Below are 27977 nucleotides of genomic sequence, written 5' to 3' on the forward strand. Positions count from 1 at the left end.
GGAGATGTATTTAGGCTTACATTACTTTGCATGCTGCTACTGTAAGCTTCAATCTACGATGGGGAAATAAAGCTATGGCCATACACTGTGCTGGACATGTTTCTAAAATTATTTATATATTGTCAAGTTACTTTATAATTTAATTTGTGTGCTTTTCAAGGCATTTCTATACAATTATTTTCAAGCTCTTGAAACACAAACCGTAACAAATATTTATAAAAAACGAAAGTATTGTATAATAAGAAGGAAGTTCTGCAGTAGGAGGGTACTTCGTGGGCAGTTTATTGGTCATCAGGTTACATCAGGTGTCATCGGTATCAATGGTCTCAGAGCTATGGTGATCATGGGAGAGCCCACTGGCTCCCACCACCCAGGCTACATCTCTATCATCTGCCTAGGTCAGAACTCCAACCAACACACACTACTCAGTCACATAGGGTTCCACACTGACATCATCACTCACCTTGGGGACAACAGCCAGCCAGCCAGCCAAAACAGAAAGCTTAGAAGATATGATTAAGTGGCTAAATTGCAAGCAGGGCTCAAATCCGTGTATCGCCACTTAACCAAAGTCTTTGATCCCAGGCAAATCCTTTAATCTTACTGTGTCTCGACAGTCAACATTGGAAGTGCCAAGAATTGATCCACTCTGCGGCTTACAATATGTATTTTTTTTAAAACCTACTTATGGTTTACTTAGTTTTGCTCCCATGTACTAAGAGTGACCACTCAGGTATTGCACAACACAGAGATATTCTTATCTCGATTTACTCATGGCAACTTCATGTAATGCCACTTTCTGTGATTGCCTCTAGTACCCAGGTCTGATGACACTGCTTGCAATATGCTTTCCTGTGATGGCAATACGTATGCAAATCAGGGGGTCTGCATGTCTTTTGCTGCACAGGGTGTCTCAGAAATCCAAGGGCCCTCTTCGGTGAGAAATCTAAAATGTACGCATGACGTTCTTATTATGTGTTGTGGTGTGCATGTATTAAACGGCACTCATATGTTCAGATCAGCACTTACAGATTAAGACTGAGTCTCCAAGCAATGAGGAGAGCCAATCCTGGGCCCTGCGCTAATAATCCTACCAGGAGTGTTGGCCACAGTTCAGTGGGCTGCACAGACACGCCTCCAGCAGGCACATTAACCTGCTGGTTCCACGCAGATTTCCCTAGTAAGCGCATTAACCCAATTGGACGGCAGAGGGCGCTCCTCGGTAGAAGATTACACTGTGAGCGCTCTAAACGGGGAAGGCGCGGGCACGAGGCGGAGCCGCAGTGAGCCGGGTGCGCGCGTAGCATCCTGCAGCATCAGCACCAGCTTCGACCATGTGAGTGAGGGGGTGCTGCAATGCGGGGAGGGGGGTGGGCGAATGGTGCAGTGGGGGAGAGGGCAAAGGATACATGGGGTGGGGGGGGGCAGCAAATAAGCTCCAGAGAGAGCTGCAACGCAGCCGGAATGGGGTGTCTAGCAACGGGGACGGTGCGGTAAAATGGAGGGCTCCCGTGTAGAGGTGGCGGCGGGGATACCGGGGCGAGATAAGGAAGGGTGCTGAAGTGCAGCGATGGTGGTGCAGTGGCGAGGGGAGAATGGGTGCAGTGGGGGATGTTGTGGGGCGGGAGGGGTTTCCCGCAGGAGCAGCAGGACGGTGCCTTGAAGCCAGTAGAGTGGGCGCAGTGAGGGGGGGATGGGCTTGCAAGGCATGCGAGGGCCGTGCGCATTTCTATTGCCGAGTGATGTAGGCTGTGCGGCAGGAATGGGGGATTCGCACCCCTGTCACTCGTGCAGTAAAGACGCAATGGGCTGTAGTGCAAGGTGTGGGTGCAGCAAAGGTGGTGGGCCCAAGCCACTAATGGGAGCCGCAGTTTATCACGGGGGCGCGGGGGAGGGGGGCAGTCATGGAAGCAGGGGTACAGCAGTATCTAAATACCACACAGTAAACGGACAGTGAGGGGGGTGCCTCGCGGGTTGCGGTGCCGCGATTGGCCAGCGGAGCCGTGCAAGAGAAGGGGGCTGTGTAATGAAGGGGGGGGGGTCGGCGCAGCTGGGTGTGCTGCGCAGCGCGCGGGGGAGGGGGCTCGCTGCAGCCAGTGCATCACAGGACAGCGTTCCTTGCACCACCAGGAATGCACTGCGGCGCCGCAGACAGCCACGCTTCAATGCAGCAGCAGCGGCGGGGGGGGGGGGGCGTGCAGCCAATGGGCCGGGGTGCATTGTACAGGGACTGCGAGCGGGCTGCAGTGCGGCACTGGGGGAGTGCAGCACGGCCAGGCAGTGGGCATATGGCGAGGCCAGAGAGTGCTGCCCTGCAGTGATGGGGGGAGCGCGGCGTGTGCCTGAATGGATACGCGCTTTCATGCGGGCCGCGCTGGGCGATGACTGCCCGCTGCTCGAGCTTACTTACTCCTCCTGGAGGGGGGCAGAAGGCCGGGGGGCTGCCCGGCGCGGGTTATCGTCCCCACACTGAGGTCACAGCTGCTTTGAACATGGGTGGGGGGGGGTGATGGGGGTACAGTTTATTGAATGTGAGTGTGCCTCGGAGCGTGATGTCCGATTAGACATTGTAAGAACCACCTTTAATAGCTCTACACCGAGAGGCGACGGCCGGCCACACAGCCTCGTCTAGGGGACCATAGCCCGCTGACGTGGCATTAAAGACCGTTAGCGGCCAGGCAAGTAGAAGTATTCCAAGGAGGGGCTTGGGGAGTGGGGTAGGTGGGCACGAGCAGGGAAGGTTGCAGTCTAAGTTAACCAATGCTTAATTTCTAAAAAAAATAAGTACTAGGGCCAAATATCTTCTAGCACACCTGTGACACTGCAGGTGGGCAATGTTATAGGAGTCTAGCATAGTGAACCTACTCCAGCAGTGCTATGTCATAGCCCCTGGATTACATCAGTGAGAGCTTCCTCTAGCAGTGCCCTGGTAGTGCACTAGCGCCTAAGTGTGGTATTCCTCCAGAAGAGCATTGCCGCAGCTGCATGACCCCACCAGTGTTCTCTCAAGTGATGAGCTGTCCCAGTACTTTGAGCTTCATCTAGCAATGCCTCTTCAATGTTATAGGAATCTAGCATTGTGAACCTACTCCAGCAGTGCTATGTCATAGCCCCTGGATTACATCGGTGAGAGCTTCCTCTAGCAGTGCCCTGGTAGTGCACTAGCGCCTAAGTGTGGTATTCCTCGGCACTTCATAATTAAAGTGAGTCTGAAACAAGAAGTGCCGGGGCTCAAATATAAGTTCCAGGCCTGAGCCCTGGCAAACACCCCCACACATTAAGAACCGAAGTTAATCTAGTGATGGTAAAACCCCTGAATATTGGAGCTCTTCAGTGCAACAAGCAGAGAGTAAAGCGCAGTGCTACAAGCAGAGAGGAAGGTACAGTGCTACAAGCAGAGTGGAAGGTGCAGTGCTACAAGCAGAGTGGAAGGTGCAGTGCTACAAGCAGAGTGGAAGGTGCAGTGCTGCAAACAGAGTGGAAGGTGCAGAGATGCAATGCTGCAAGCAGAGTGGAAGGTGCAGTGATGCAAGTAGAGAGGAAGGTGCAGTGCAACAAGCAGAGTGGAAGGTGCAGTGCTACAAGCAGAGTGGAAGGTGCAGTCCAACAAGCAGACAGGAAGGTGCAGTGCAACAAGCAGAAAGGAAGGTGCAGTGCAGCAAGCGGAGAGGAAGGTGCAGTGCTACAAGCAGAGTGAAAGGTGCAGTGCAACAAGCAGAGTGGAAGGTGCAGTGCTGCAAGCAGAAAGGAAGGTGAAGTACAGCAAGCAGAGAGGAAGGTGCAGTGCTGCAAGCAGAGAGGAAGGTGCAGTGCAAGAAGCAGAGAGGAAGGTGCAGTGCTACAAGCAGAGAACAAGGTGCAGTGCAACAAGAAGAGAGGAAGGTGCAGTCCAACAAGCAGACAGGAAGGTGCAGTGCAACAAGCAGAAAGGAAGGTGCAGTGCAGCAAGCGGAGAGGAAGGTGCAGTGCTACAAGCAGAGTGAAAGGTGCAGTGCAACAAGCAGAGAGGAAGGTGCAGTGCAACAAGCAGAGTGGAAGGTGCAGTGCTGCAAACAGAGCGGAACGTGGAGTGCTACAAGCAGAGAGGAAGGTGCAGTGCAAGAAGCAGAGAGGAAGGTGCAGTGCTACAAGCAGAGTGAAAGGTGCAGTGCAACAAGCAGAGTGGAAGGTGCAGTGCAGCAAGCAGAGTGAAAGGTGCAGTGCAACAAGCAGAGTGAAAGGTGCAGTGCAACAAGCAGAGTGAAAGGTGCAGTGCAACAAGCAGAGTGAAAGGTGCAGTGCAACAAGCAGAGTGGAAGGTGCAGTGCAGCAAGCAGAGAGGAAGGTGCAGTGCTGCAAGCAGAGAGGAAGGTGCAGTGCAAGAAGCAGAGAGGAAGGTGCAGTGCTACAAGCAGAGAACAAGGTGCAGTGCAACAAGAAGAGAGGAAGGTGCAGTGCTGCAAGAAGAAAGGAAGGCACAGTGCAACTAGAAGAGAGGAAAGTGCAGTTGCTACATGCAGAGAGGACAGTGCAGCGCAACAAGCAGAGTGGAAGGTGCAGCACAACAAGCAGAGTGGAAGGTGCAGTGCTACAAGCAGAGTGGCAGGTGCACTGCAGCAAGCATAGAGGAAGGTGCAGTGCTACAAGCAGAGTGGAAGGTGCAGTGCTACAAGAAGAGAGGAAGGTGCAGTGCAGCAAGCGGAGAGGAAGTGCAGTGCTACAAGCAGAGTGAAAGGTGCAGTGCAACAAGCATAGAGGAAGGTGCAGTGCAACAAGCAGAGTGGAAGGTGCAGTGCTGCAAACAGAGCGGAACGTGGAGTGCTACAAGCAGAGTGGAAGGTGCAGTGCAGCAAGCAGAGAGGAAGGTGCAGTGCTGCAAGCAGAGAGGAAGGTGCAGTGCAAGAAGCAGAGAGGAAGGTGCAGTGCTACAAGCAGAGAACAAGGTGCAGTGCAACAAGAAGAGAGGAAGGTGCAGTGCTGCAAGAAGAAAGGAAGGCACAGTGCAACTAGAAGAGAGGAAAGTGCAGTGGCTACATGCAGAGAGGACGGTGCAGCGCAACAAGCAGAGTGGAAGGTGCAGCACAACAAGCAGAGTGGAAGGTGCAGTGCTACAAGCAGAGTGGCAGGTGCACTGCAGCAAGCATAGAGGAAGGTGCAGTGCTGCAAGCAGAGTTGAAGGTGCAGTGATGTAAGCAGCAAGGAAGGTGCACTGCAACAAGCAGAGAGGACGGTGCAGTGCTACAAGCGGCGTGGAAGGTGCAGTGCAACAAGCAGAATGGAAGGCACAGTGGAACAAGCAAAAAGGAAGGTGCATTACTACAAGCAGAGCGGAATGTGCAGTGCAACTAGAAGAGAGGAAAGTGCAGTGCTACATGCAGAGAGGAAGGTGCAGTTCAACAAGCACAGAGGGAGGTGAAGTGCATTTCCAGCAAAAGGAGGCGACGAGGTGCAGCAAGGAGAGCGGTGCAGTGGAGCAAGTGGAGGGTTTGCAGTGCAAGAAAGGAGAGGCAGCACCACCAATGGAGAGCATGCTGTTCACCGACATAAAGCAGGTCAGGTGCAGTGCAGCGCAGGACGTAAAGGGCCCAGTGGACCAATAGGCGAAGAGCGTAGTGCAGAAACTTCTGTTGAAGCAGTGCAGAAAAGGTGAGGTTGTACGGGGCAATGTAGAAAATGAAAGAGAATGCAGTCCAATAAGGAGTGCAGTGCAATACATTAAAAAAATAAACATATTTTATTTGTTGATAAGGCCCAGACCCGGAAGTATCACGGTGCTAGAAGGGTTACAGTGCAGGTATCAGAGTTACTGTTAAAGTTACAGACAGCAAGATTCTGGCGGAGTAAGGATAGTACAGGTCGGCGTAGACAGGTCACGGTTGAGGTGGTACATTTCTGGCGAGGTCATGCAGGAGGTTCAGGGGTATTTGTTGAACAATGCTGATGTTCTTTTTTTTGTGCAGATGGGGTGGGAGGGTTCATCTTGGATACAGGGAGTTAGGGAGCTCCACAAGGCGGGGGCGATGGTGGTGAAGCAGGAGCCGCAGCTCTCTTTCTGTTGAATCTGGGGGTGGTGAGTGTGGTGGACGAGGAGCAGCAAAGGCTGCGTGTGTGAGGCCTCTTTGTGCTGCGATGAGTGAGATAAGTGGGGGGGGGGCGGTGTTGTGGAGACAGCGATGCGTGATGGACATGATTTTGAACTCTATGCGTGCTTTGGTAGGTAGCCAGTGTGCTTCACGTCTCGCAATCGAGATGTGAACTGATTGTTTCAGGCCCTAAACCACTCGGAGGGAGTTATTATGGATTAGTTGAAGTTTGTTTAGGCTTTTCCTGCGAGGATGGCATTGCAGTCGTCCAGTTTACTGCCAATGATGTTCCTGCGAGGATGGCATTGCAGTCGTCCAGTTTACTGCCAATGATGTTCCTGCGAGGATGGCATTGCAGCAGTGCAGTTTAGTGCCAATGATGTTCCTGCGAGGATGGCATTGCAGTCGTCCAGTTTACTGCCAATGATGTTCCTGCGAGGATGGTAGTCCAGTTTACTGCCAATGATGCCCCTGGCTAGGGTGAGGCAGTTGCTGGTGGTCAGGAATTTTCTGGAGCGATTGATTATTTTGCTGGGATAAGCGGTGGATGAGGTGAACGCTTTGACATGTTTCTTCATATTAAGCTCTGCGTCGAGATGGACACCTAGTGTTTTGACGTGAGGTGATACAGGGGTGATGTTACCATTGATGCAGAAAGAGGTAAAGGCAGGGTCGAGGTTTTTGAGGCGATGTGGGGAGCAGACGATGAGGAGCTCTGTTTTGTCATCATTCAGGTATCGATGGTGGGCAGCCACCCAGTTCTGGATGATGCTGAAAATATGATTGAAGTTGGCCGAGTCTACATCGTGGTTAATGGTGAGATTGATGAGAACTTGTGCATCATCGCCTAAGTTTGTGTATGGGATATTAAGGCTATCCGGGTGGTCAAAGAGTGGCTTTGTGTACATATTGTACAGTGTGCGTGGTAGGCAAGATCCTTGTGGGACACCGTAGGAGACTGGGATGGGGTCAGCCTCTTCGGCCCTGGCGAAGACCCTGCATGATCGTCAGGATAGGAAGGATTTGATCCAATTGGCTGCATCCACCGATAGGTTGAAAGTGGTGGTGAGGTGGTGGCAAAAGATCACGTGGTTCACAAGGTCAGAGGCTGCCAAGAGGTCTAGAAGGAGGAGGATGGCGAGATGAGTTTACAGTTGTGAATAGGCAGTACGGTCAAGGATTCTCAGAAGGTAGGGCACTGTGGTGATAGGGCGGTAGTTGCTGCAGAGGGTGGGGTCTAGGCAGGGTTTTTCAGGAGCGGTGTGACCCAGGAATCTTTGATAAGGTTGGGAACTATGTGGGAGTTGAAGGTGGCGTTGATAAAATTGGAGATAGTGGATGCGAGCGATTCAACACATAACCTGATGCAGTGGGCTGGGCAGATGTCGCTGGTGTAGTTGGTGGCTTTGAGGTGCTGTGTGGTGTTGATCACATCTGTAGGAGAGACAGGGGTAAAGTGGAAGAGGGGCTTGAGTCAGTGTCGCAAGGGGAAGGGGGAGCTATGCGGTAAAGTAGAGAGGAGGCAGCAGAGCGAGGGTGCAGTGCCACCGAGTGGGAGGGAGAGAGGGTGTAGTTCAGTAATTGTGAAGGGTGCAAGGACTGATGATTGGGTACTGCCAAGTCCCTGAACACTAAGGGGAGAAAGGCCTACGTTTGCTGCCCATTCAACACTTATTTCCAAAACCAGTGTAGCTGTGCTCAGTTACCGATGCAGAACCATAGCAGTGTGAGCTAACTTTAGCAGTGCCTTGCAGCTTCCTCCATTGTCAGGGTTGTTTGACACGAGAAGCATACGCAAGCCCCTGAAGTACACTGCCAATGCTGTATGACTAGCAGTGGGAATATTACCTGAAACACATTGTCAGTGCTGTAGACCCTTGGCTGTGCCCTGTAGCCTCCCCCTTGCAAGCCTCCCCCTGTAGCGTCCTCTCGCTGCTATCAGAAAATGAGAGCTTCCTGCAAAAGTAGCTTGCCAGGGATACAGAGCCCCAGCTGCCAGAGATCGACTAGCGGCCACAGGATTGCAGCAGTGAGAGCTTCCTCTAGCGGTGTCATCATAGTGCACACGCGCATGGGTGTTCTATTCCACCAGAAGAACATTGCCAGTGTTGTAGGAACCCTCCAGTGCCCTGTGACTGATGTACTGTCCCAATAGTTTGAGCTTCTTCTAGCAATGCCTCTTCAATGTAACAGGAATCTAGCATTGTGAACCTACTCCAGCAGTGCTATGTCATAGCCCCTGGATTACATCAGTGAGAGCTTCCTCTAGCAGTGCCCTGGTAGTGCACTAGCGCCTAAGTGTGGTATTCCTCCAGAAGAGCATTGCCGCAGCTGCATGACCCCACCAGTGTTCTCTCAAGTGATGAGCTGTCCCAGTAGGTTGAGCTTCTTCTAGCAATGTACCTCCGTCACCAGCAAGCAATGGCTTGAAACACTTTGGCTGCCTGCCCTTTTCGGGGAGGGAGGGCAGAGTGCGGGCACTGTAATGCTTTCAATTTCAAGTAAGCGCGTCTTTAAACTTCCTAACAGCAACACGGGACTCCCCCTTTGGGACATATCTGTATGACCTAAGGGCGCGGAGGTGGTATGGGCCTCAGGACCCTGGCAGCGTGATTGACCTCCACTGGAATTCTGAGGCTCTGGCAGCCTGCGCATCCCCCAGAAGCAGCCTCGTTGCCCTGGGACTCTAGCAGTGCACCAGAGGCAGCCTCGGATCCAGCTGTGCGAGCCCTCTGGCAGCAGCACGCTGGCACTTCCACATCCTGTATTGCCGCCAGGGCTGCACTGGGTGTCACGCCGATGGCACCCTTGATATCACTGACCGGGCACTGAGTGTTACGCCGATGGCACCCTTCAATACTGACCGGGCACTGGGTGTCACGCCGGTGGTCAGTCAAAATCTCCAAAAAATAATCTCGAATAACAATAAGGTCGAAAAAAAAAAGACCGAAAAAAAAAAGTCGATTTTTTTTAAATTATATATTTATTTTGGGTTCTGGGATTAAAAAAAAATGGGAGTTGGGGGGGGGAGGGAACCCCCCCATTTCGAATAAAAAACGCCATAAAAAAAATTCGACCTTTTTTTTTCCGGCCTTTTTGTTTCGAGATTTATTTTTTCGAGATTTTTAAATTCGGTATTATGGCCATAAACCGTCACGCCGATGGCACCCTTCATCACTGACCGGGCACTGAGTGTCACACCGATAGCACCCTGCATCACTGACCGGGCACTGAGTGTCACGCCAATGGCACCCTTCATATCACTGACCGGGCACTGAGTGTTACGCCGATGGCACCCTTCAATACTGACCGGGCACTGGGTGTCACGCCGGTGGTCAGTCAAAATCTCGAAAAAATAATCTCGAATAACAATAAGGTCGAAAAAAAAAGACCGAAAAAAAAAGTCGATTTTTTTTTAAATTATATATTTATTTTGGGTTCTGGGATTAAAAAAAAATGGGAGTTGGGGGGGGGAGGGAACCCCCCCATTTCGAATAAAAAACGCCATAAAAAAAATTCGACCTTTTTTTTTTTCGGCCTTTTTGTTTCGAGATTTATTTTTTCGAGATTTTTAAATTCGGTATTATGGCCAGAAACCGTCACGCCGATGGCACCCTTCATCACTGACCGGGCACTGAGTGTCACACCGATAGCACCCTGCATCACTGACCGGGCACTGAGTGTCACGCCAATGGCACCCTTCATATCACTGACCGGGCACTGAGTGTCACGCTGATGGCACCCTTCATATCACTGACCGGGCACTCAGTGTCGCGCTGATGGCACCCTTCATTTCACTGACCGGGCACTGAGTGTCACGCCGATGGCACCCTTCATCTCTGACCGGGCACTGAGTGTCACGCCAATAGCACCCTTCATATCACTGACCGGGCACTGAGTGTCACGCTGATGGCACCCTTCATTTCACTGACCGGGCACTGAGTGTCACGCCGATGGCACCCTTCATCTCTGACCGGGCAATGAGTGTCACGCCGATGGCACCCTTCATATCACTGACCGGGCACTGAGTGTCACGCTGATGGCACCCTTCATTTCACTGACCGGGCACTGGGTGTCACGCCGATGGCACCCTTCATCTCTGACTGGGCACTGAGTGTCACGCCGATGGCACCCTTCATATCACTGACCGGGCACTAAGTGTGAAGCCGATGGCACCCTTCATCACTGACTGGGCACGGAGTGTCACGCCGATGGCACCCTTCATCACTGACCAGGCACTGGGTGTCACGCCGATGGCACCCTTCATATCACTGACCGGGCACTGGGTGTCACGCCGATGGCACCCTTCATATCACTGACCGGGCACTGAGTGTCACGCTGATGGCACCCTTCATTTCACTGACCGGGCACTGAGTGTCACGCCGCTGGCACCCTTCATCTCTGACCGGGCACTGAGTGTCACGCCGATGGCACCCTTCATATCACTGACCGGGCACTGAGTGTCACGCTGATGGCACCTTTCATTTCACTGACCGGGCACTGAGTGTCACGCCGATAGCACCCTGCCACTTACAGCCTAGGAAGCAGCGGTGCCCCGTTTAACAAGAACTGATCAGCCCTCAAGGGGTGGGGTGGGGGGCCTATACAGAACGAAACAGGCAAAATTACTTCTTTTTGTCAAACTGTGGAAATATGCCCCCAGCCTCCCTCAACTCCCCCTGACCCCCACTGTTCTACTGTAGAAACTGCTTCAACTACGGCATCCTTGGCGGCTCAATAATGCGCAGGCTCTCCCTGTGCTAGATTCAAGGAATACTACGGAGGGTATCGATTCAATTGTTTTAGACACATCTTTTCTACGACTTTCTCGTGATTTTGGTGATTTGAGCAATGGGTCTCGTATCGCTCATTTAAAGGGAAGTGCTGGGATACAGGGCATTGATACAGGAAATGTCTACCGTCGGATTGTTCATCGACACAACGCCCTACCCTGAAAGTGCCTTTGAAAACACCTTGTCACGCAGATTATGTTACGCCCAGAAATGCGCAATCGTGGTGAGACTCTACCATGCTGCCGAATTTGGAGTCGCTGGAGCCGGCTTCTATTTCGGCTTTACACGTAGTGCTTGTATCACTTCTTACATTGGGCAACAACATCCAGGACATTGTCCAGGAAGAGGCTAGTAAGACCACATTGCGTTGGAACATCTCCTAAACCCCCTTGTCAATACTCCTGGTATCGCTGGCTTCCAGTTAGAGTTGGAAAGCTCGGCTACTGCGATCGAGGTTGTGGAAATCCAGCAATTACCCGTCAGCAGCCCTACTACTAACAGCCCCTCACCACTGCTGTATTGCTACTCTAGGTTGAGTTCTTCCCCGGTGTTGAGAAGCGCGCGGTGAGGAGGAGCAAGGTGATTCCAATTTAGATCAAGAAGATGTTGGATCTTGCTCACTCGTAAGCCCAAAACAAAAACGACAAGGAAAAAATCTCAACAGAAAAAAAACATGGAACCTATCTACTACTAACAATAACAAACGGAAATCATCTCTGAAATTCTTGCGCTCCTTACTTGATGTAAACACTCAGGAGGTCAGGGAAATCCATCGCAAGTTGCTGGCATTATTGTTGTGCGTCTACTCCCAAAAAGACGGGGGACACACACAATCAGAAGAAAATTGCAACCTTTCTTCTTCCTGTTAGTGAAATGTCGGCGGATCAACAACAGGTCTAGAATGCTCAAGAGAACAATTTGGACTTGGCAGCAAAAACTGCCCGGATCCAAGTGTGCATTTTTGCCCCCTATGGGGTCTAACATTGTGAGGTTTACTATGCCTGGGGATACTATGGTCTGTCTGTCCCACCCTATTGTCCAATCGCCAAAAGTGGCCTGTCAAGGCTCTTACTACCTAAAAATCAATCGTGGTGTGGGAGAACATTGTGCATGTAAACAGTGAACTGACCAGGACTAGGGGCCAGCTATTGGAAGCTTTTTTGCGTGTTCTGGCTTTGCAATCATTGCATTCAGGGGATATCGATTATGTTGCATTTCCGGAGTGTGGTACTAAGTTATTCGTCAGTTATTTTTATTCCAACATAGTAGCCCGGCAGGTTTGGGAGCAGCAGAACCCTTTTAGAACCCTGGGTTTTGACTTGTATGAGTTTTCTAGCCCGGCTGAAGTCTCCTCCTTCTGGTCTGTCTCACCATTGAAACCCAAAGGAGTTTCTCGTGTACAGCACATACACCACATGAGTGGGAGTACTGCAAATGCTTCCAACTCAGACAATAAAGTGTCGTGCTCAGGCCCTACTAAGGCAACCGATCAAGATTGGTCATGGATGGCTGCCGCAATAGAAATGCTCAATAACTCAAGAGAACCCACTGATAACCTTTAACCTTTTGAATCCTAACATTTTCACTTGGAATGTGTGTGGATTCTCTAACATTCTTAAGTCTTTTCATACAGATAACATTTCTTTAGACCATCATATTTTGCTGTTGCAAGAAGCTATGGCAGTAAACCATTTTGAACTTGAGGGCTTCAAAACGTTCACTAAACCAGCTTTTAGAGGGCATTTGGGATGCCCCGCGTGGGGGTGGAGGGTCTGTCAAATGCAATTGACTTAAATATTTGTGCTGGTTTTTATGAAATCTGTTCTCACAATGAGGGAGTGCTAGCCGTGGGGCTGCACCTAGAAAGCTTGGCAGTGGAACTTTTGATTATAAATCTGTATTGAACCCCTTTAAGATGACCCATATTTCATTGCAAACAGCCTTAGAAGTGTTTATAACATCATTGTGCAATAGCACCTTGAAGCGTTTATTATGCGCAGAATGGAATTACTATACTAAATTACACCAAATAACTGGACAGACCCAAAGAATATGGCAAAGTACTACTTTATTGTCCGTTCAAAATAAAGTAGGGCAATCTGGCAAAACACAAGCAGTAGTCTGCACATTCACACACGATTATAATCACACAACGGCTTTATACCTCAATGTGCATCAGCTATGATGCCATCCACCGTGGCAAAACATAAAACCTTTTGAAAGGAGGGGTTGGTTAAGGGAACATATGTACTTATAGTATGTGTAAGTGTTCTATAGGTACGTGGCTGCCCCTTATCTAGTAGGCACGCCTTGAACTACCTCTAAATACTTTTAATACTGATTATAACAGAATACAGTAGTGCATAGGCCTGTGCAACTTTGTATAGCAGGTTGCTATAAGGACCCACATGATTGCTTGGCATTCTCTCCCAACCTTGGACTTTTCTCTCGTTAGCAGCATGTAGGCAAAACGAAACCCAGGTGCAGGGAACAACATCAGACTACTACCCACTTTCTCCAATGAGTCCATCATCTCTCATCAGTCAGGCCCTTAGCCGAAGTTTCTCCTTTGTAGATGACCTTGCAGCCTGTTCTTTGCTTTGGGATCTTTTTATGGAGTGTGGGTACACCCTTATCTTCATCCGGTACTTAATGAATGGTCCTTGCTTACTGAGTCACATGTGAGGAGACCACAAATTAGTCCATTTAAACCTCTTATTTACTACTATTTGATTTAATTGTACTAGGTGCTTGTTAGGATGTGCAGTGTTTCCAATGTTTACCTGTTAAACCATGAGTGTATAATATTTCCTTCACTATGTCTATTGTCACTTAGATACTATAGAACATAGAACTGCATCTTATGTAGCAGGGTTCCAAGGAGAGCCAGTGAAGAAGCAGGGCCTTAGTGGGAAGATTGTACTCCTCCTGCTGGGGGTCGTCTTATGTCATCAACTTGCAAATAAAAGGTTCTTTACCTTTAAACTACTGGTTATGTGAAAGCCTCCCTTTGTACATAACATTTGGCGACAAGGATTTTGACTGGGACCCGGAGGACGACCCCCAGCGCCTTTTCTACAGATCTAGTGTGCTGGCTGTGGAGCGGAGCCAGCCTGACTTGCCTGAGGGAGGGCCTTTTTCAGTGGATTATTGACGGCCTGACATCCAGTGTGTGGCATCCACCGGAGGGACATTGCTAGCGCCAGAGGAAAACCCCTGGAGGCTCCGTGGTCTGTGGGAGCTGGAATTGGACCCCTGCAATTTTGTTGAACTTGTGGAGACCGGGCTGGCAAAGACACGGCTTTGGCACTTTTATAATTGGATTTTGGGTTGTGTGTTTTCCGAGCGGCCATTGGACACCCTGGCCCCACACTGAGCAAGGTTGAGAAAGGAGTCGCCGCCGATGACCCTGGTGAGGCGCTCCAGGGTGAGTACATAACCAAGCAGCTATCTTTTAATTAGTGTCACCTACCTGTTTGGGTGGGAGCTCTATTGGTTAAACCAGAATTGCAAGCTTGTTATTCTATTCTGCAACTTTGAGACATGGCAAATGTGCCTGCTCCTGTGTTTTTTCTGGCAGTGCCAGGTGAACCCAGGGTTAGATGGGAAGACTGGAAGGAAGGATTCAGCAAATATGCCTTAGCAGTGTTTGGTGCCAACTACTCCAATGAGCGCAAGGAGGCATTGCTATTTCACTGTTTGGGAACTGCAGGCCAAGAGGTCTTAAAGAGATTGCCGGAGCCTTCTGACATTTTGGATGCTGGTCCATATGAAAGGACATTAGCCAAACTGGACAGGCATTTTAGAGTGGAGGAGAACATTATATTGGAAAGATATAAATTTGCCACGAGAGAGCAGAAGAATGGGGAAAGTATCGAGGATTTTGTCACGGCTTTAAGGGGCTTAGCAGTGAAATGCAAATTCACTCACTGTCAGGATGAGCACTTGAGAGACCAGCTAATGATTAAATGTTCCAATGACAGTATTAGGAAAGAACTATGGAAAGAGAGGAACCCCACTTTGGATCGAGCAATTGAGATAGCGAAAATGGTGGAACACACAGATAAGTGCATTGAAGTTCTTCAATCGGATACTGTGAACAATGGTAAACCCAAGTTGGATGAGAGTCAGGGTTCAGTGCTGAAGGTGTCAAAGGTTGTTCAGAGGCAGAGTACGTGGAATCCAAGACGCGCCTCGCAGAATGCTAAAAGGAGCGAAGAGAACAGACCGGCAACTGGCAGAGGATGGCGTCAATGGGTTCCTGCAAAAGATAGCAGAGGGATTCCCAAAGACATGAATTCTTTCAAGATGGTTAGGGATTCAGGACAATCCAGAGGTTTTCCAGGGAGAAGATGCTTTAGATGTGGAAGCTTGTCGCATATAGCCTCGGATAAGGATTGCTTTGCTATTCATATCATATGCAATGAGTGTGGTGTGAGAGGGCACATTGCCCGATGTTGTAGAAATTTTAATGCTGGGTCAAATCAAGTGCATGAAATAAGTGCAAGTTATGAAGATGAGTCATATTGTGAGGATGGCAGAGAAGTGGTATTTACAGTGAATGCTGTCAATGGCAGAGTGAAAATGCAGAAACCTTATGCTGAGGTTGTAATTCGAGGTGTACCCGTACGCATGCTAATGGATAGTGGTGCTGACTACACCTTGATAAGTGTGGAAGTGTGGAGGAACAAATTCGATAGTTGTACTCTGTGGGAAAATACTGTTAAAGCAAATGCTTATGGAGATGTTCCCATAGATATTATAGGTTGCTTTGATGCTGAATTACAGTTTAAGGAAAGGAAGGCCAAAGGTTGTGTGTATGTTACCAACAGAGGGGGTGAATTGTTGTCATGGAGTGATCAAGCTGAATTGAAGATAAGGCTTGAGGCAAGTCATCCCGAGCAGGTAATGTCTGTTGCGGGAGGAGAGCCCACAGAGATACAAACCACGTTATCTGGGAAATTGGGGTGTCTTAACGGCTTTGTACATGTAATTCGCCTAAAGAAAGGAGCTGTCCCTAAGATTGCAAAACTGCGAACTATTCCTCTTGCTCTTAGAGGAGATGTAGAGGAAGAACTCAAGAGAATGGAAAGAGATGGTGTCATTGAAAAGATAGAAGCATCTGAATGGGTCAGTCCTATAGTTGTAGTCAGAAAAGGCAATGGGTCTTTGAGGCTCTGTATAGATCTTAGACATATAAACAGCATGGTTGTGGCAGACAGGTTTCCTCTTCCCCGAATAGATGATTTGATGGAGGGAGTAGCTGGGTCAAAAGTGTTCTCCATACTAGATCTTAAATCGGCCTACCATCAGGTTGAATTGCACCCTAATTCCAGGGATCTCACCGCCTTCATCACCCCGATTGGATTGTTCAGGTGTGTTTGCATGCCATTTGGTTTGGTCTCAGCCGCAAGTGTGTTTCAGAGTATTATGCATAAATTACTTGGGGGTGAAAAAGGGGTGATGTGTTATCAGGATGATGTTCTTGTATGTGGGAGCGATGAGAAGGAGCATGATGTTCGTTTGAAAAGAGTTTTGGATATTTTGAAGGAGGCAGGCCTCACCGTTGCCTTGGAAAAATGTACTTTTAAAGCCAACAAAGTGGTGTACCTGGGTCATGAGATCACTGGGGAAGGGGTTAGACCCAAGGAGAAGGCTATTGAGGCCATAAAAAGAATGGAGGAGCCTAAGTCTAAAGGGGACATACTATCATTTTTGGGACTGGTGGAGTTTTACGGCAAATTTGTCAAGGGGTTAGCAGAAATGTCGAGGAATATGAGATTTCTCACTCGCAAGGGAGTCGTTTTTAAATGGTGTGACCGGTGCAAGAAAGAATTTTTGATGATAAAAGAGGCTATTGTCAATGCTCCCATTTTGAAAATATTTGAGGAAAGTAAACCCACATTGCTTTTTGTTGATGCCAGTGATTATGGTGTTGGGGCTGTTCTGATGCAGGAGGATCAGACAGGTTTACAGACTGTGGCTTTTGCGTCCAGGTCTTTGAAGGGCCCAGAATCTAGATATTCAGTTATTGAGAAGGAGGCTCTAGCATGCGTTTGGGGTGTCGAGAAATTTAAAAGATTCTTGTGGGGGAGGAGTTTCACCATTTGCACTGACCATAAACTCTTGGTTGGAATTTTTACGAAAGGTGGTTTGGAGGGAGTGTCAAGACGCATTATGAAATGGGTCACGGTATTGCAAGGGTTACAGTATACCATGCTCCACGTAAAGGGGGAGGTTAATGTGGTTGCAGACGCCTTGTCTAGATCTGTCCAGAGGGAAATTTCTGACGATAGTGACTTTACAAGTTCAGAGGAGAGTGCAGAAATATTCCAGGTGCATGAAACATTAAAGAAAAGTGAGTGGGATGTGTCTTGCACGGAGGATGTTGTATATCAAGGAGTACTTACTCTGGTTGCAGAAGGTAAAATTAAGAGCCACAGGGGCGAGATGAATGGTTTTGCCAAAGTGAGGGAGGAGCTATGGATTCAGGATGGTTATTTATACAAGGGTCACCAGATGGTTGTGCCAGTCGGTATGAGGAAGTCTGTCTTGGAGTTGGCCCATGTTGGGCATTTAGGTCTGGCCAGGACGAAGGGACTTGTGAGGTCTGAATTTTGGTGGCCTGGTATCGACAAGGACATAGAGGAACAAGTCAAAGACTGTGTGGAATGTATTGAGGGAAACAAAGGCTTGAAAGTGCAAAAAGTTCCCATGGTAGTGAGGGAGTCCCCGCGTGTCCCTTGGGACGAAATTGCGTTGGATCTCCTCGGTCCATTTAATATTGGTGGTGGCAGAGATAGCTACCTATTAGTAGTCATGGATTTATTATCAAAATGGCTGGAGGTATGTGTACTCAAGGACATATCCAGTAGTAGTATAATCAGATTTTTGGAACAACTGTTTTGGAGAGAAGGGTTTCCAAGAAAGTGTTTGTCTGACAATGGGACCCAACTTGTTTCCAGAGAGTTTAAAGAATTCTTAGAGAATCATGGGATTGAGCAGGTGAATACTTCTTTATATCATCCCCAGAGTAATGGGTGTGTGGAACGATTTAATAGGACTCTGATGGAGGCTATTAGGATAGCGGTGGCTACTGGAGGAGATTGGGTGAGAACAGTGATGGAACGCACGTTCCAGTATAGGCTAACTACCCATAGTGTCACAGGCGTGAGTCCATTTGAGATCTTGAGAGGAAGAAAACCAAATACTCATTTATGTCCAGGTTGGATGGGCAAATCAAAAATGGTGGATGTGGATCTAGAGAGTGTAAAAAGGAGAATTTTTGAAGCTGGAGTTAGATCCAAGGAGAGGTATGATCAGAAGAATTGTTGTAGGGAACTCAAGGTCAAAGAGGGTGATTGGATTAAAGTCAAGCTCCCCACCAAAGTTCGTAAAGGAGCCTCGTTGTTTTCTGAACCCAAGCAAGTTGTGAAAGACTTGGGTTCGTCAGTGTTGGTCAAAGGAGGAGCTATTTGGAATAAGGAAAGGGTGGCTTTTCCGTTTCAATGTTAATTTGTCTTCAGTAAGTTGGAGACAGGGACTTTCTTGTGACTCTACCTAATCAACCACTAGATGTCATATATCTATGCTCTTGATTTGTGCCAGGACTTGCAGCGCATCCAATGTTTTACCTGTTAAACCACGATTGTATAATATTTATTTTACAGGTTTCAATTTCAGTTGTTCAATATGTGTTTTACAGGTTTCAATTTTAGTGGGTCCTCACCCACACAGTTACTTGTTATGTTTAAGGAGGAGAGGTGTTAGGATGTGCAGTGTTTCCAATGTTTACCTGTTAAACCATGAGTGTATAATATTTCCTTCACTATGTCTATTGTCACTTAGATACTATAGAACATAGAACTGCATCTTATGTAGCAGGGTTCCAAGGAGAGCCAGTGAAGAAGCAGGGCCTTAGTGGGAAGATTGTACTCCTCCTGCTGGGGGTCGTCTTATGTCATCAACTTGCAAATGATTAATCCAATCATTCTTTACCTTTAAACTACTGGTTATGTGAAAGCCTCCCTTTGTACATAACAGTGCTATTACTCCTCTTATCCTCTGGAGACTTGATCACTCCATCTCACATCTGCTGTTTGCATTTTTAATTATCCAATACTTGGCACTTGTAGATGTTTTCTTCTTAGCTTAATCTAAGAGCAATATGTGTCATGTCCACAGCTTATCCTCTTCACTCATGTTGTGCCTTGCAATTATTCCTTTATCAACATCCTTGATCCCAAGCCAAGAGGCTCCTCTCCATCCTTCACACTAAGCTGTTTTTCCAGCATCTCCTGTCTCCGCAGCATTGGTCTGTTTCTGAGGGTAGGTCAGTTAGATTCAATACGAGTCTGACGTTCATCTTTTTCCCCATGGCTGCTTTAGTCAAATTATAGATTATATTGCAGCAAGCTTCTATATGTCTCCTCTACATTGCGTTTTCGTGTATATAAATGTATGTGCCTCTTCTCCCTTGTTTCTTTGATACTCATGAGTTCTTCAGACTTGATTACCTGTTTCTCTTGTTGCTTCAGTTACATATTTTATTCTTTTGAATATTCATAGATCGTTTCAGTGCGTCCTTGTGTCTTTACTTAAAGACGTCATTCTGCAGCAGATAAATGATCTTTACATTTATACAATGTTCATTGCGGTATGTCAACATCCATCTACTGTCTCGGTACAAGAGTACATTCGATACGGTTGTCTGGGTGCATAAAGGTCTCTCATACACTCGATGCAGCATCGGGACAATGCTTGGTGTCATACATACAACTCTTACACTGTTGTTCCAACATGGCAGAGGTGAGGGGGCAGAGTTTAACAACAACATATTTGTCCACTCCTCTACATCATAATTCGGGGGATTTCAATGTAGATTGTCCAGAAGGATCCAGGTAAAACAATCCGTATGCAGACGGATTGTGCGGCTGGCCTGGTTATCCAAATAGGGCTTTCATATGGGATTCTCTTATGCAAAACTGGGACCTGGTTTTATGTACAGCTGGGCTCACTGGTGTTAAGGTCTACAGCTGGCACAGAGGTACTGCTTTCTCGTGGATTGATCACACACATGTTTCACAAGGTTTGAGATCGGTGTGTTCACCCTTAGTTATGAACACACGTCTGAGTGCTAATTCTATTTTGTCTCTTATTCAAGTGGTTAGCTGTAATCCATGCGCTCTTTATCCCCCATTCATTATGTCCTGTACCTATGCTAAACCCAGTTAGGCCTATGTAAATGTTGGATCTGAATATCTCGAGAAATCAAGGTCTTCATCAGGGCTATTTTCATTAAATATCATGCATTTGTTTTGAAACACCATTGGTTTGTACAGTGTACATCATATCCACAATATGTCACTCACCAAAACATGACCCAATTAAGATGATTTGTGGGTGACCAAAAATGTTCAAACATAATGATGTACACCAAATGTACATACATACATACATGTGATTGTGTTGTTGACCACGATCAATAAATCATATTTAAATTGCAAGATTAGCGATATCCAAGAAAAAGGGAAGAGGGAAAGCCAAAAGGGGAATTGAAATAGGAGAAGGGGAGGGAGAAAAATGAAAGCACATCATTATTATGATGTCCGTATAACTCATTAATATGGTTGTTTCATACGCCACGATCTCAAACCTGTGGGTTTGGTAGTGCCTCACCAGCCCAACACCACCACATAAGTAAGCCTCATTCTGGATGTGAACATTTAGTCAGCCAATTCCAAGTGTTCTGGAAACCTCACATCCCAGAACCTCTCAAGTTTGAAAAATGACAATGATGTTTTGTTGTGGTCTTGTGTTATGTGACCATGAAAGCTTTGGTCATGCAAGCTTGCGATATATCAGATAGTGAATGACCACGATCATATTCCCACACCATGCACTGTCATGTGGTATCACCAGTATTCTATGTAAAAGGCAATAAAGCTGCCCTCTAGTAAAAACAATCACTCATAATCACCACAAATGAGAAGACTTGTCTCTTCTCGTTTTTCGTATATGTTATCAGTGTTAATCGCTCTTTCTGTGATCTGGATAGTTATGTCAGAAAGAAAAAGGGAACTATCCCATTAAATAATGCCCAGAATACCCCGCTAAGTTATTAAACTCGCTTTGATCAAGCATACTGCAGAAATATTCAATTTGCTCTTCATTTCAAAGACCGTTTCACATTACTGTCCATAGTCTTCTCACAGTATACGCACCTCAACAGTTTTTGTCAAGTTATAAAAAAAAGACAAATCCCCAAAAATATTTTGTGTAATTGAGCCTATGCGTCATCATTCTCTTAATTACAGTGCCAGCAATACTACATGCGTGGTGAGCGTGTTGCCCTGTCCTTCCCTGATTATCAAGAGTTGTCTCGCAGCACTGATAATAAACAGGGATTCTGCACAGCTAGCGGCAAATCTACCTGTTCTGGATCTTGTTACTGTTATCGTTCCCGCTGTAATAGAACAATCTGTTATATCCTTGCAGACATTATAATCATACTGGTGCACCCATTTGATGGTGTACGCTTCCAATTAATAGCGCAGATTACTTACGTCTATCTGTGTGTCTTTTAGGCACACAGCGTCTGTGGTCAGACTAGCGGTGATTCCCGCACGGTTGCAGAGCGACTGCCATTTTGTTTTGATATTCCTTTTTAAGAAGTGTGACGTTACACGTTAAATGTGTGATGTCACGCCAATTTCCATATGTAAACAGTTTAATCACATTGGGCCTCATTATAAGAATGCCAGTCTGGTAACTATACCTGCACCCGCTCGCAGACCTTGACGGTAGCGCCGGCACCATCTTCCCCATTCCCATTGAGTCCTATGGGCCACTGGTGCTGTAATGCCCCAGTAATTCCCCATTGCCAGGCACCGGGAAAACCCCAATCCTGGCGGCAACCGTGCCATATTTACCGACACGTCTACCGTCAGGGCTGTACAGAGGCCCGTTGTGTTCTCTAGTTAGTGGCCCTTATTCTTGCTGTTCAACATTGACAAAATCAGTGACACAGATCTATAATTGTCAAATAAATCCTTAAATACTTTCAAATGGATAAAAAGTGTTATTTCATTGTTAACATGTCAGTTACTGAACTATTATTACTCACAGTCCATGCACAGTCTGCTGAAATTCCAGCCAACAAACTGGGTTGTCAAATTCAACAACTTCTAGGTGTCCGATTCCCCCGTGAAATGCCAGGCACTGTCTTTATTCATGTGCATCTACGATAGTCACAGTCTTAGCGTTTACTGGTAAATGGTCTAATTGCACATATTAAATGGCATATTAGACCTCTCCATTGTGTTGAGTACTGCTCATGTACTAGTCTCTCCGAAAATATATAATAATCCAAAATCCTTCACATGGACACTTTTTATTATCAAGCATACCAATATCTTACACATAATTGCGACATGGCACTCTGGGTGCTACCATGATAAAAATTTCCCAAATTCTCTAGTTTCATCCATTGGGAGACTATTTAAGAAGGTGTGTTGAGGAACTAACCTCAATCCTGTGTACGTGATAGATGTTCGCAAGTTCGGCACCACACCTTTTACACGTGGATGGGCTCTCAGGAAAGAATCTGCTTAGATTGAGAGGGGAATAGTAAACTTGATGAATGTATTTGTAGTGGCTCAGTCTGTACCGGCAATTCAGGGATTTATAGCAGGTTTGGATTCAGATGGACTTCCACTGTTCCTCGCTCAGGGTTTTCCCTAAGGATGTCTCCCATGCGACTCTGTGTGCATGCTTCACTCCTCTCCCACTCCTTACTAGTTTATAGATGGTGGATACCAGCTTCCTGGTGGATGTGGGGTTGACCACGTAACACTGAGAAGGGAGGGGGGATGGGGCTTGTGAAAAGTTAGGCCTTTTGACTCTCAGAGTGCACTGCAGCCTGTAACAGTGGAGTAGAGTTACTGCGTTGTGCTCACCACCAGTGCTGAACTCATCCCACCTGGAAACCGGCCATCCTGCACTAAATCTCCCAGTGATTGTACACCCAGTGATTGGAACCATTCTCTGAAAGTCCTTTCATGTGTGAGTGGTATTCCTATTATGTTGTAGACTGGCAAATCAGGTAGAAAGTAGGGGGTGGTTTGTAATATATGATTTATCCGCTCCCAGGCTTTGCACGTCGTCTCTATGGGTTGGATATCGCTCTTCGGTGCCGTGCCTCTGTTGCCCCAGATCAAGCCCATCAGAGCATCAGGGTGGGCAATGGCTGTAGCCACCACGGCATGCGGGATTCAGGGCTAGGAAAACTCCATCCAGATTTGTATTGTGTCTGGGCTGCAAGGTAATAGAGGCATTTATATGGGTACTCCAGGCCGCCTAGATGGTATGGTCGGGCTAGGGTGTCGTAGGCTATTCTGGGCTGCTTACCCGCCCACACCAATCTAGTCATCAGCTTCTTAATGCGGGTCCAGTAGCTAGTAGGGGGCCATATTGGTACATTATTGTATACATACAGAAGTTTGGGGAGTATCACCATTTTTGCCCGTGCAATGCGGGCGGCCTGAGAGATTGTAAGCAGTATCCATGCTTCTACCTTTTGCTCTAGGTTCTCTAAAGGCGTTATATAGTTGTCCTTGTATACTTCGTCTCTAGTTGTGGATATGGTAGTTCCCAAGTAGCATAGCCCTTGTGGACACCAATGAAAACCATTGCCCACATCGGACCTCTGTAATTCTGGGGTTAAGGAGAGGACCTTGGATTTCTCCCAGTTACTCCTGAGCCCAGATAGTTCTCCAAATCTGACCACTTCTTGCATCATTGGCGGTAAGTTTTGGCAGGGATGCTTAACGTAAAGGAGGATGTCATTAGTGTACAGAGATACGGTGGAAAGGTGTGTATGTATGCGGATCCCTCGCTGCGGTGTAGCTCCCAAACATAGAAGGCCAGGGGTTCCATTGCAAGAACAAATAGAACCGGGGAGAATGGGCATCCCTACCAGGTACCTCATGTGAGGTATATATGCCTGGAAGTCATGCTGTTTGTGTATATTGATGCTCTGGGAGCTGTGTAAAGAAGTTTAACCCATTTGATATATGTTAGACCTAGACCAGTTCGCCTGAGTACTTCAAAAAGGAAAGGCCATTTGACAGAGTCGAATGCTTTCTTGGCGTCAAGGGCAGCAACCACCATTGGTACCTCTGGGTTAACATTATGCATAAGGGTGAACAGGCGTCGTAGGTTATTCTGGGTGGATCGTCCAGGGATGAATCCGGCCTGATCTGGTAGAATTAGGGCCGGCATGTGTGGAAGTAAGCGGTCTGTAAGTATCTTGGCGAGGATTTTATTGTCAGTGTTAATAAGTGAGATTGGCAAGTATGATGAGAGATGGTGGGGGTCACTTCCAGGTGTTAACAGGATGGCCACTAGTGCTGATCTAGTGGACTCCGGGAGGATACCACTAGACATAGCGCTGTCGTACATAGCTAGCTGGTGGAGGATCACCAGGTCGGCACAGCCCTTGTAGAATTCTGCAGTTATTCCGTCCAGGCCGGGTGCCTTCCCATTGGGCAGTGATCTTATTGCTTTACGTATCTCTTCTTCAGTGATAGAGTCATTAAGGGCACTCCCTTGGGCTGTGTCTAGCTAGCCCAGGGCGATTTCGTCTAGGTAATGTATTAATGCGTCATGGGTGGGACGCAATGTATACAGTCGATTGTAAAATTCTCTAAATTCGTTGTTAATCCCCTGTAGATCCCTTAGATGAGTACCTTTCTGGTCCTCGATGTCAGCTATGCGGGTGGTTGGTCGTTCTTTCCTAATAGACCAGGCCAGGGTCTTACTTGGTCTATCCCCCTCTCCATATCTTGCTGCCAATATTGGGTCCCCCAAGTACCTCTCCTCGCTGTTTTCTAGGTCAAGGAGCTTCTCCCTATGCACCCGTAGCTCACAACAGAGCTCGGGTGTGCCCAGGACACTCTGCCTCTTCTCCCCCTCCTGTATAGTATTTTCTAACGCTCTCATGGACTTCCTGTGAGCCTTTAGTATTCCATCCTCTCTTAAGATACAACACCCTCGTATATAAACTTTGAAGACTTCCCATATTGTACATTGATTGGGAACCGATCCCTCGTTGGCCTTGAAGTATGTGTCTATATCTTGTTCTATCTCCGTCCGAAATGCCACGTCCCCTAGTGCGGTAGCTCTGAAGCACCAGTGTAGCAGGTTGGGGGGGCCTGTAGTAAACACAAATCGGACCAGCACTGGTGAATGGTCAGACATGGACCAAGGGAGGATGGCTGCATCTGTGACAGCCCTGAGGACAGGTGTTTTGGCCTTTACATAGTCAATCCTGGATGAGCTCCTGCGCACCCCAGAGAAAAACATGTACTCCCTATCAGTGGGGTGAAAGTTGCACCACATGTCGTCCAGGTCATGGCTTTGTGAGATGGTAGACCATGCTCTAGCAGCTTGAGGGAGGATTGATTGCGATGTCGCAGATCTAGCTAGACCTAATGTAAGGGCCAGATTAAAGTCTCCACCCCACACATCTCATACCCCGTAAATGTGTGAATGTGTCTAGCGCACTGGTAGACGAACTCGGGAGAGTCAGTGTTGGGTGCATAGATGTTTATGATTAGTAATTTAAACCCGAGCATCTCACCCACCAGTAATAGGTATCTCCCCTCCTCATCTCGGACCTGTTCATGCAGTCTATATTGTAGAGTTCCATGGATGTATGTGGCGACACCTCTGGAGTGTGACGAGTAGGAGGACTCATATCTATGGATACCCCACCCAGCCAGTCTAGGAAGGGGGACGCCCCTGTTAAGGTGGGTCTCTTGTAGGCATAGTATATTCGCCCGTGGTTTCTGCTGTAGTTGGCTATCAGCCGTTATTTCTTCTGGTTGGTCAGCCCCCTGACATCCCAGGACAGCACAGACAGAGTCGTCCCAGGTTTCCCACTTATGGTGGATGTGGTCATCTAACTGGTAGTAGCTCGGTGGAGAACATCATGATTTGTGTAAATTGGACGTGTGTTACAGTATCTTTATCTATCAGGCAAGATGTATTTGTGTGAGTCATAAGGGTCACTGAGGGTGTAATAGTTACTGCAATGACCTCCCACTCCAGAAACATAAACATACCGGCTCCCGTCCCTCCCCTTAAGACTAACTTTGAACATTCAGAACAATTTAACAGTCCACAGTGGCTGCGGGTATTGGGGCACTAGGGGCGACTTGGTCGCTCCAAGTGGATGTGGCTATTAATGCTGCACTTGGGTCCCGTCCCAGTCCCCGGAGCTGTCGTTGTTTCCTAGTCTGTGGTTCATGGTATAGTACCTCAGTGGAATAGCCATTCAGGGGCTGTGTGGGGAGGTTCCCAGGAAATCGCTCCGTTGACTCTGGCGAGGTGAAGAAAACAGTGGATCCTCCATGTTGAATGCAGAGTTTGGCTGGGTTTAGCTTAGCGTATTTCACCCCTTTTTTTCACAGAAGGTTCTTGGCGTTTTGGAACGTCTTGCGTTGGTCTTGCACATTCGTGCTGAAGTCTGGGAGCAATCGGATAGCGGCTGATCCCAATCTCAGCCCTCCTTTTTCTCTGGCGGCTCTAAGGATGGTATCTCGGTCTCTGTATCAGAAAATCCAGGCAATGATTGGGCGCTTGGGGATGCCTGGAGGTGGTCTCGCAGCCAGCGATCGGTGCGCTCACTCCACCATGAACATAGGTGTGAGTGGGGGGTTGTCGAGGGTGTCCCCCAGCAGGGTCTCAATGAACTTTTCCACATTATCGATCGGGGTGGATTAAGGTACGCCTAGTATACAGGTGTTTTTCCATCTGGAGCACCCCTCCAGGTCCTCATTTTTCACAAGTGCCTTCTTCACTGTTTGTTGCATTTCGGCCATCTCCCGTTGCAGTGTCCTTGTCCTCCCCTTCTCCTATCGGCTGTTCAGCCTCTGTCATTCGGCCACAAAGTTTATCAATTTTTACAGCCGATATGTCCACTTTGCAGGTTATTGCATCTATTTTTGCCCCCAGGTTGTTTGTGCTGTTTTTTAGGGCCATCAGCATTAGATTTAGGGCAACCACATCTACCTGGGCTTGTGTTTGACTTTGGCTTGGAGATGGTGGTTGTTGGGGCTGGTCCGCCACGCGAATTGATCCACCCTGTCCTGCTTCTTGGGGTTGCCCATGAAAATGTCTTCCGGAGAGTGCCGCACCTCAGGGGGAGGCCCCTTTCCTGTGGTTCAGGTTCCACTAAGAGATGGTAGTGTGCTACTCCGTAGTGGGCAGCCCAGGGTTGTCACTTTCAGATTGAGGATTCTTGTTCTTCCCCACCGTCGATGCTTTGTTATTAGGGTATGTCCCTCTTGGCCTAGGCAGCGTGATGAGGGGGGTACCGTCCTGTGGTGTATGGTTTGCGGCAGAGGTTGAACGTTACCCCAATTAGGTGGCAGGAGTTGTTGGTAGGCGTGACCCTCAGCCTCTCCTGAGTTTAGATGGCTTGTGGGGTGTCATACGGAAGCCCCAGTCGTTGGAACTAGTCAGGGGTTGTACATTTCCACTGGATATGGACTGTCCAGTGCACCAGGGCCGCAGTGTACCTGTAGAGCGGGCCAATGGTGTCCCTTTAAGTGATGGGGAGCTGTACGTGTGTGTGCCCTGACTGGTGGGCCAGCGTTCCCTGTATCCCACTACTGAGACCGTGTGGGCCTCGTGAGAACCATTAGTGGCTCCATGGCATGGGACGCCTTGTGGGGGACTGGTGCTATGCAGCAGTCTTGTAGGGAGATTGAAGGGATGATTTCGGTAGTAGCACTGCCCTCAAGGGGGCGCCGGTCCCAGGGCGTACAGTAGGAGTGTCAGCAGCTAGGGTGAGGTGCCGGGTCCTGTGGCACGTGCCACCTCGTAACCCTGATGGGCTCGCTGCCTCCCGCAGTGCCCTCGTACCCGGATTATTTTCAAGTGGCTCCCAGGCTCGTGTTGTTGCCGGCGTAGAGTTGGGCTCTCTCCCAGGGTGGGACAGGCCTGGGGCTCACCTCATTGGTCAACATTGCTGGGGCCTTAAGACAACCCCTTGTCACCTCCTCAGCACCCTGGGCACAGCCCTGTGATTTCGAGGTTGTAGCTGCTGCTTGGGTTG

At 48.2% G+C, this 27977-nt stretch overlaps 1 protein-coding gene across 1 annotated transcript in view; it reads left to right on the forward strand.

Moving 5' to 3' along the window:
• The first annotated feature begins 1182 nt into the window (after nucleotides 1-1182).
• VAMP1 (vesicle associated membrane protein 1) overlaps nucleotides 1183-27977 on the forward strand; it is a 128708-nt gene continuing 101913 nt past the window's right edge. Inside the window, exon 1 of the mRNA XM_069650693.1 lies at nucleotides 1183-1336. Within this exon, the coding sequence (XP_069506794.1) occupies nucleotides 1335-1336 (2 nt within the window). The 5' untranslated portion in view covers nucleotides 1183-1334. The remainder of the gene's footprint in view (nucleotides 1337-27977) is intronic.

The sequence above is a fragment of the Ambystoma mexicanum genome, chromosome 3p, assembly GCF_040938575.1.
Source record: "Ambystoma mexicanum isolate Mex_15411 chromosome 3p, UKY_AmexF1_1, whole genome shotgun sequence".
Taxonomy (NCBI): Eukaryota; Metazoa; Chordata; class Amphibia; order Caudata; family Ambystomatidae; genus Ambystoma; species Ambystoma mexicanum.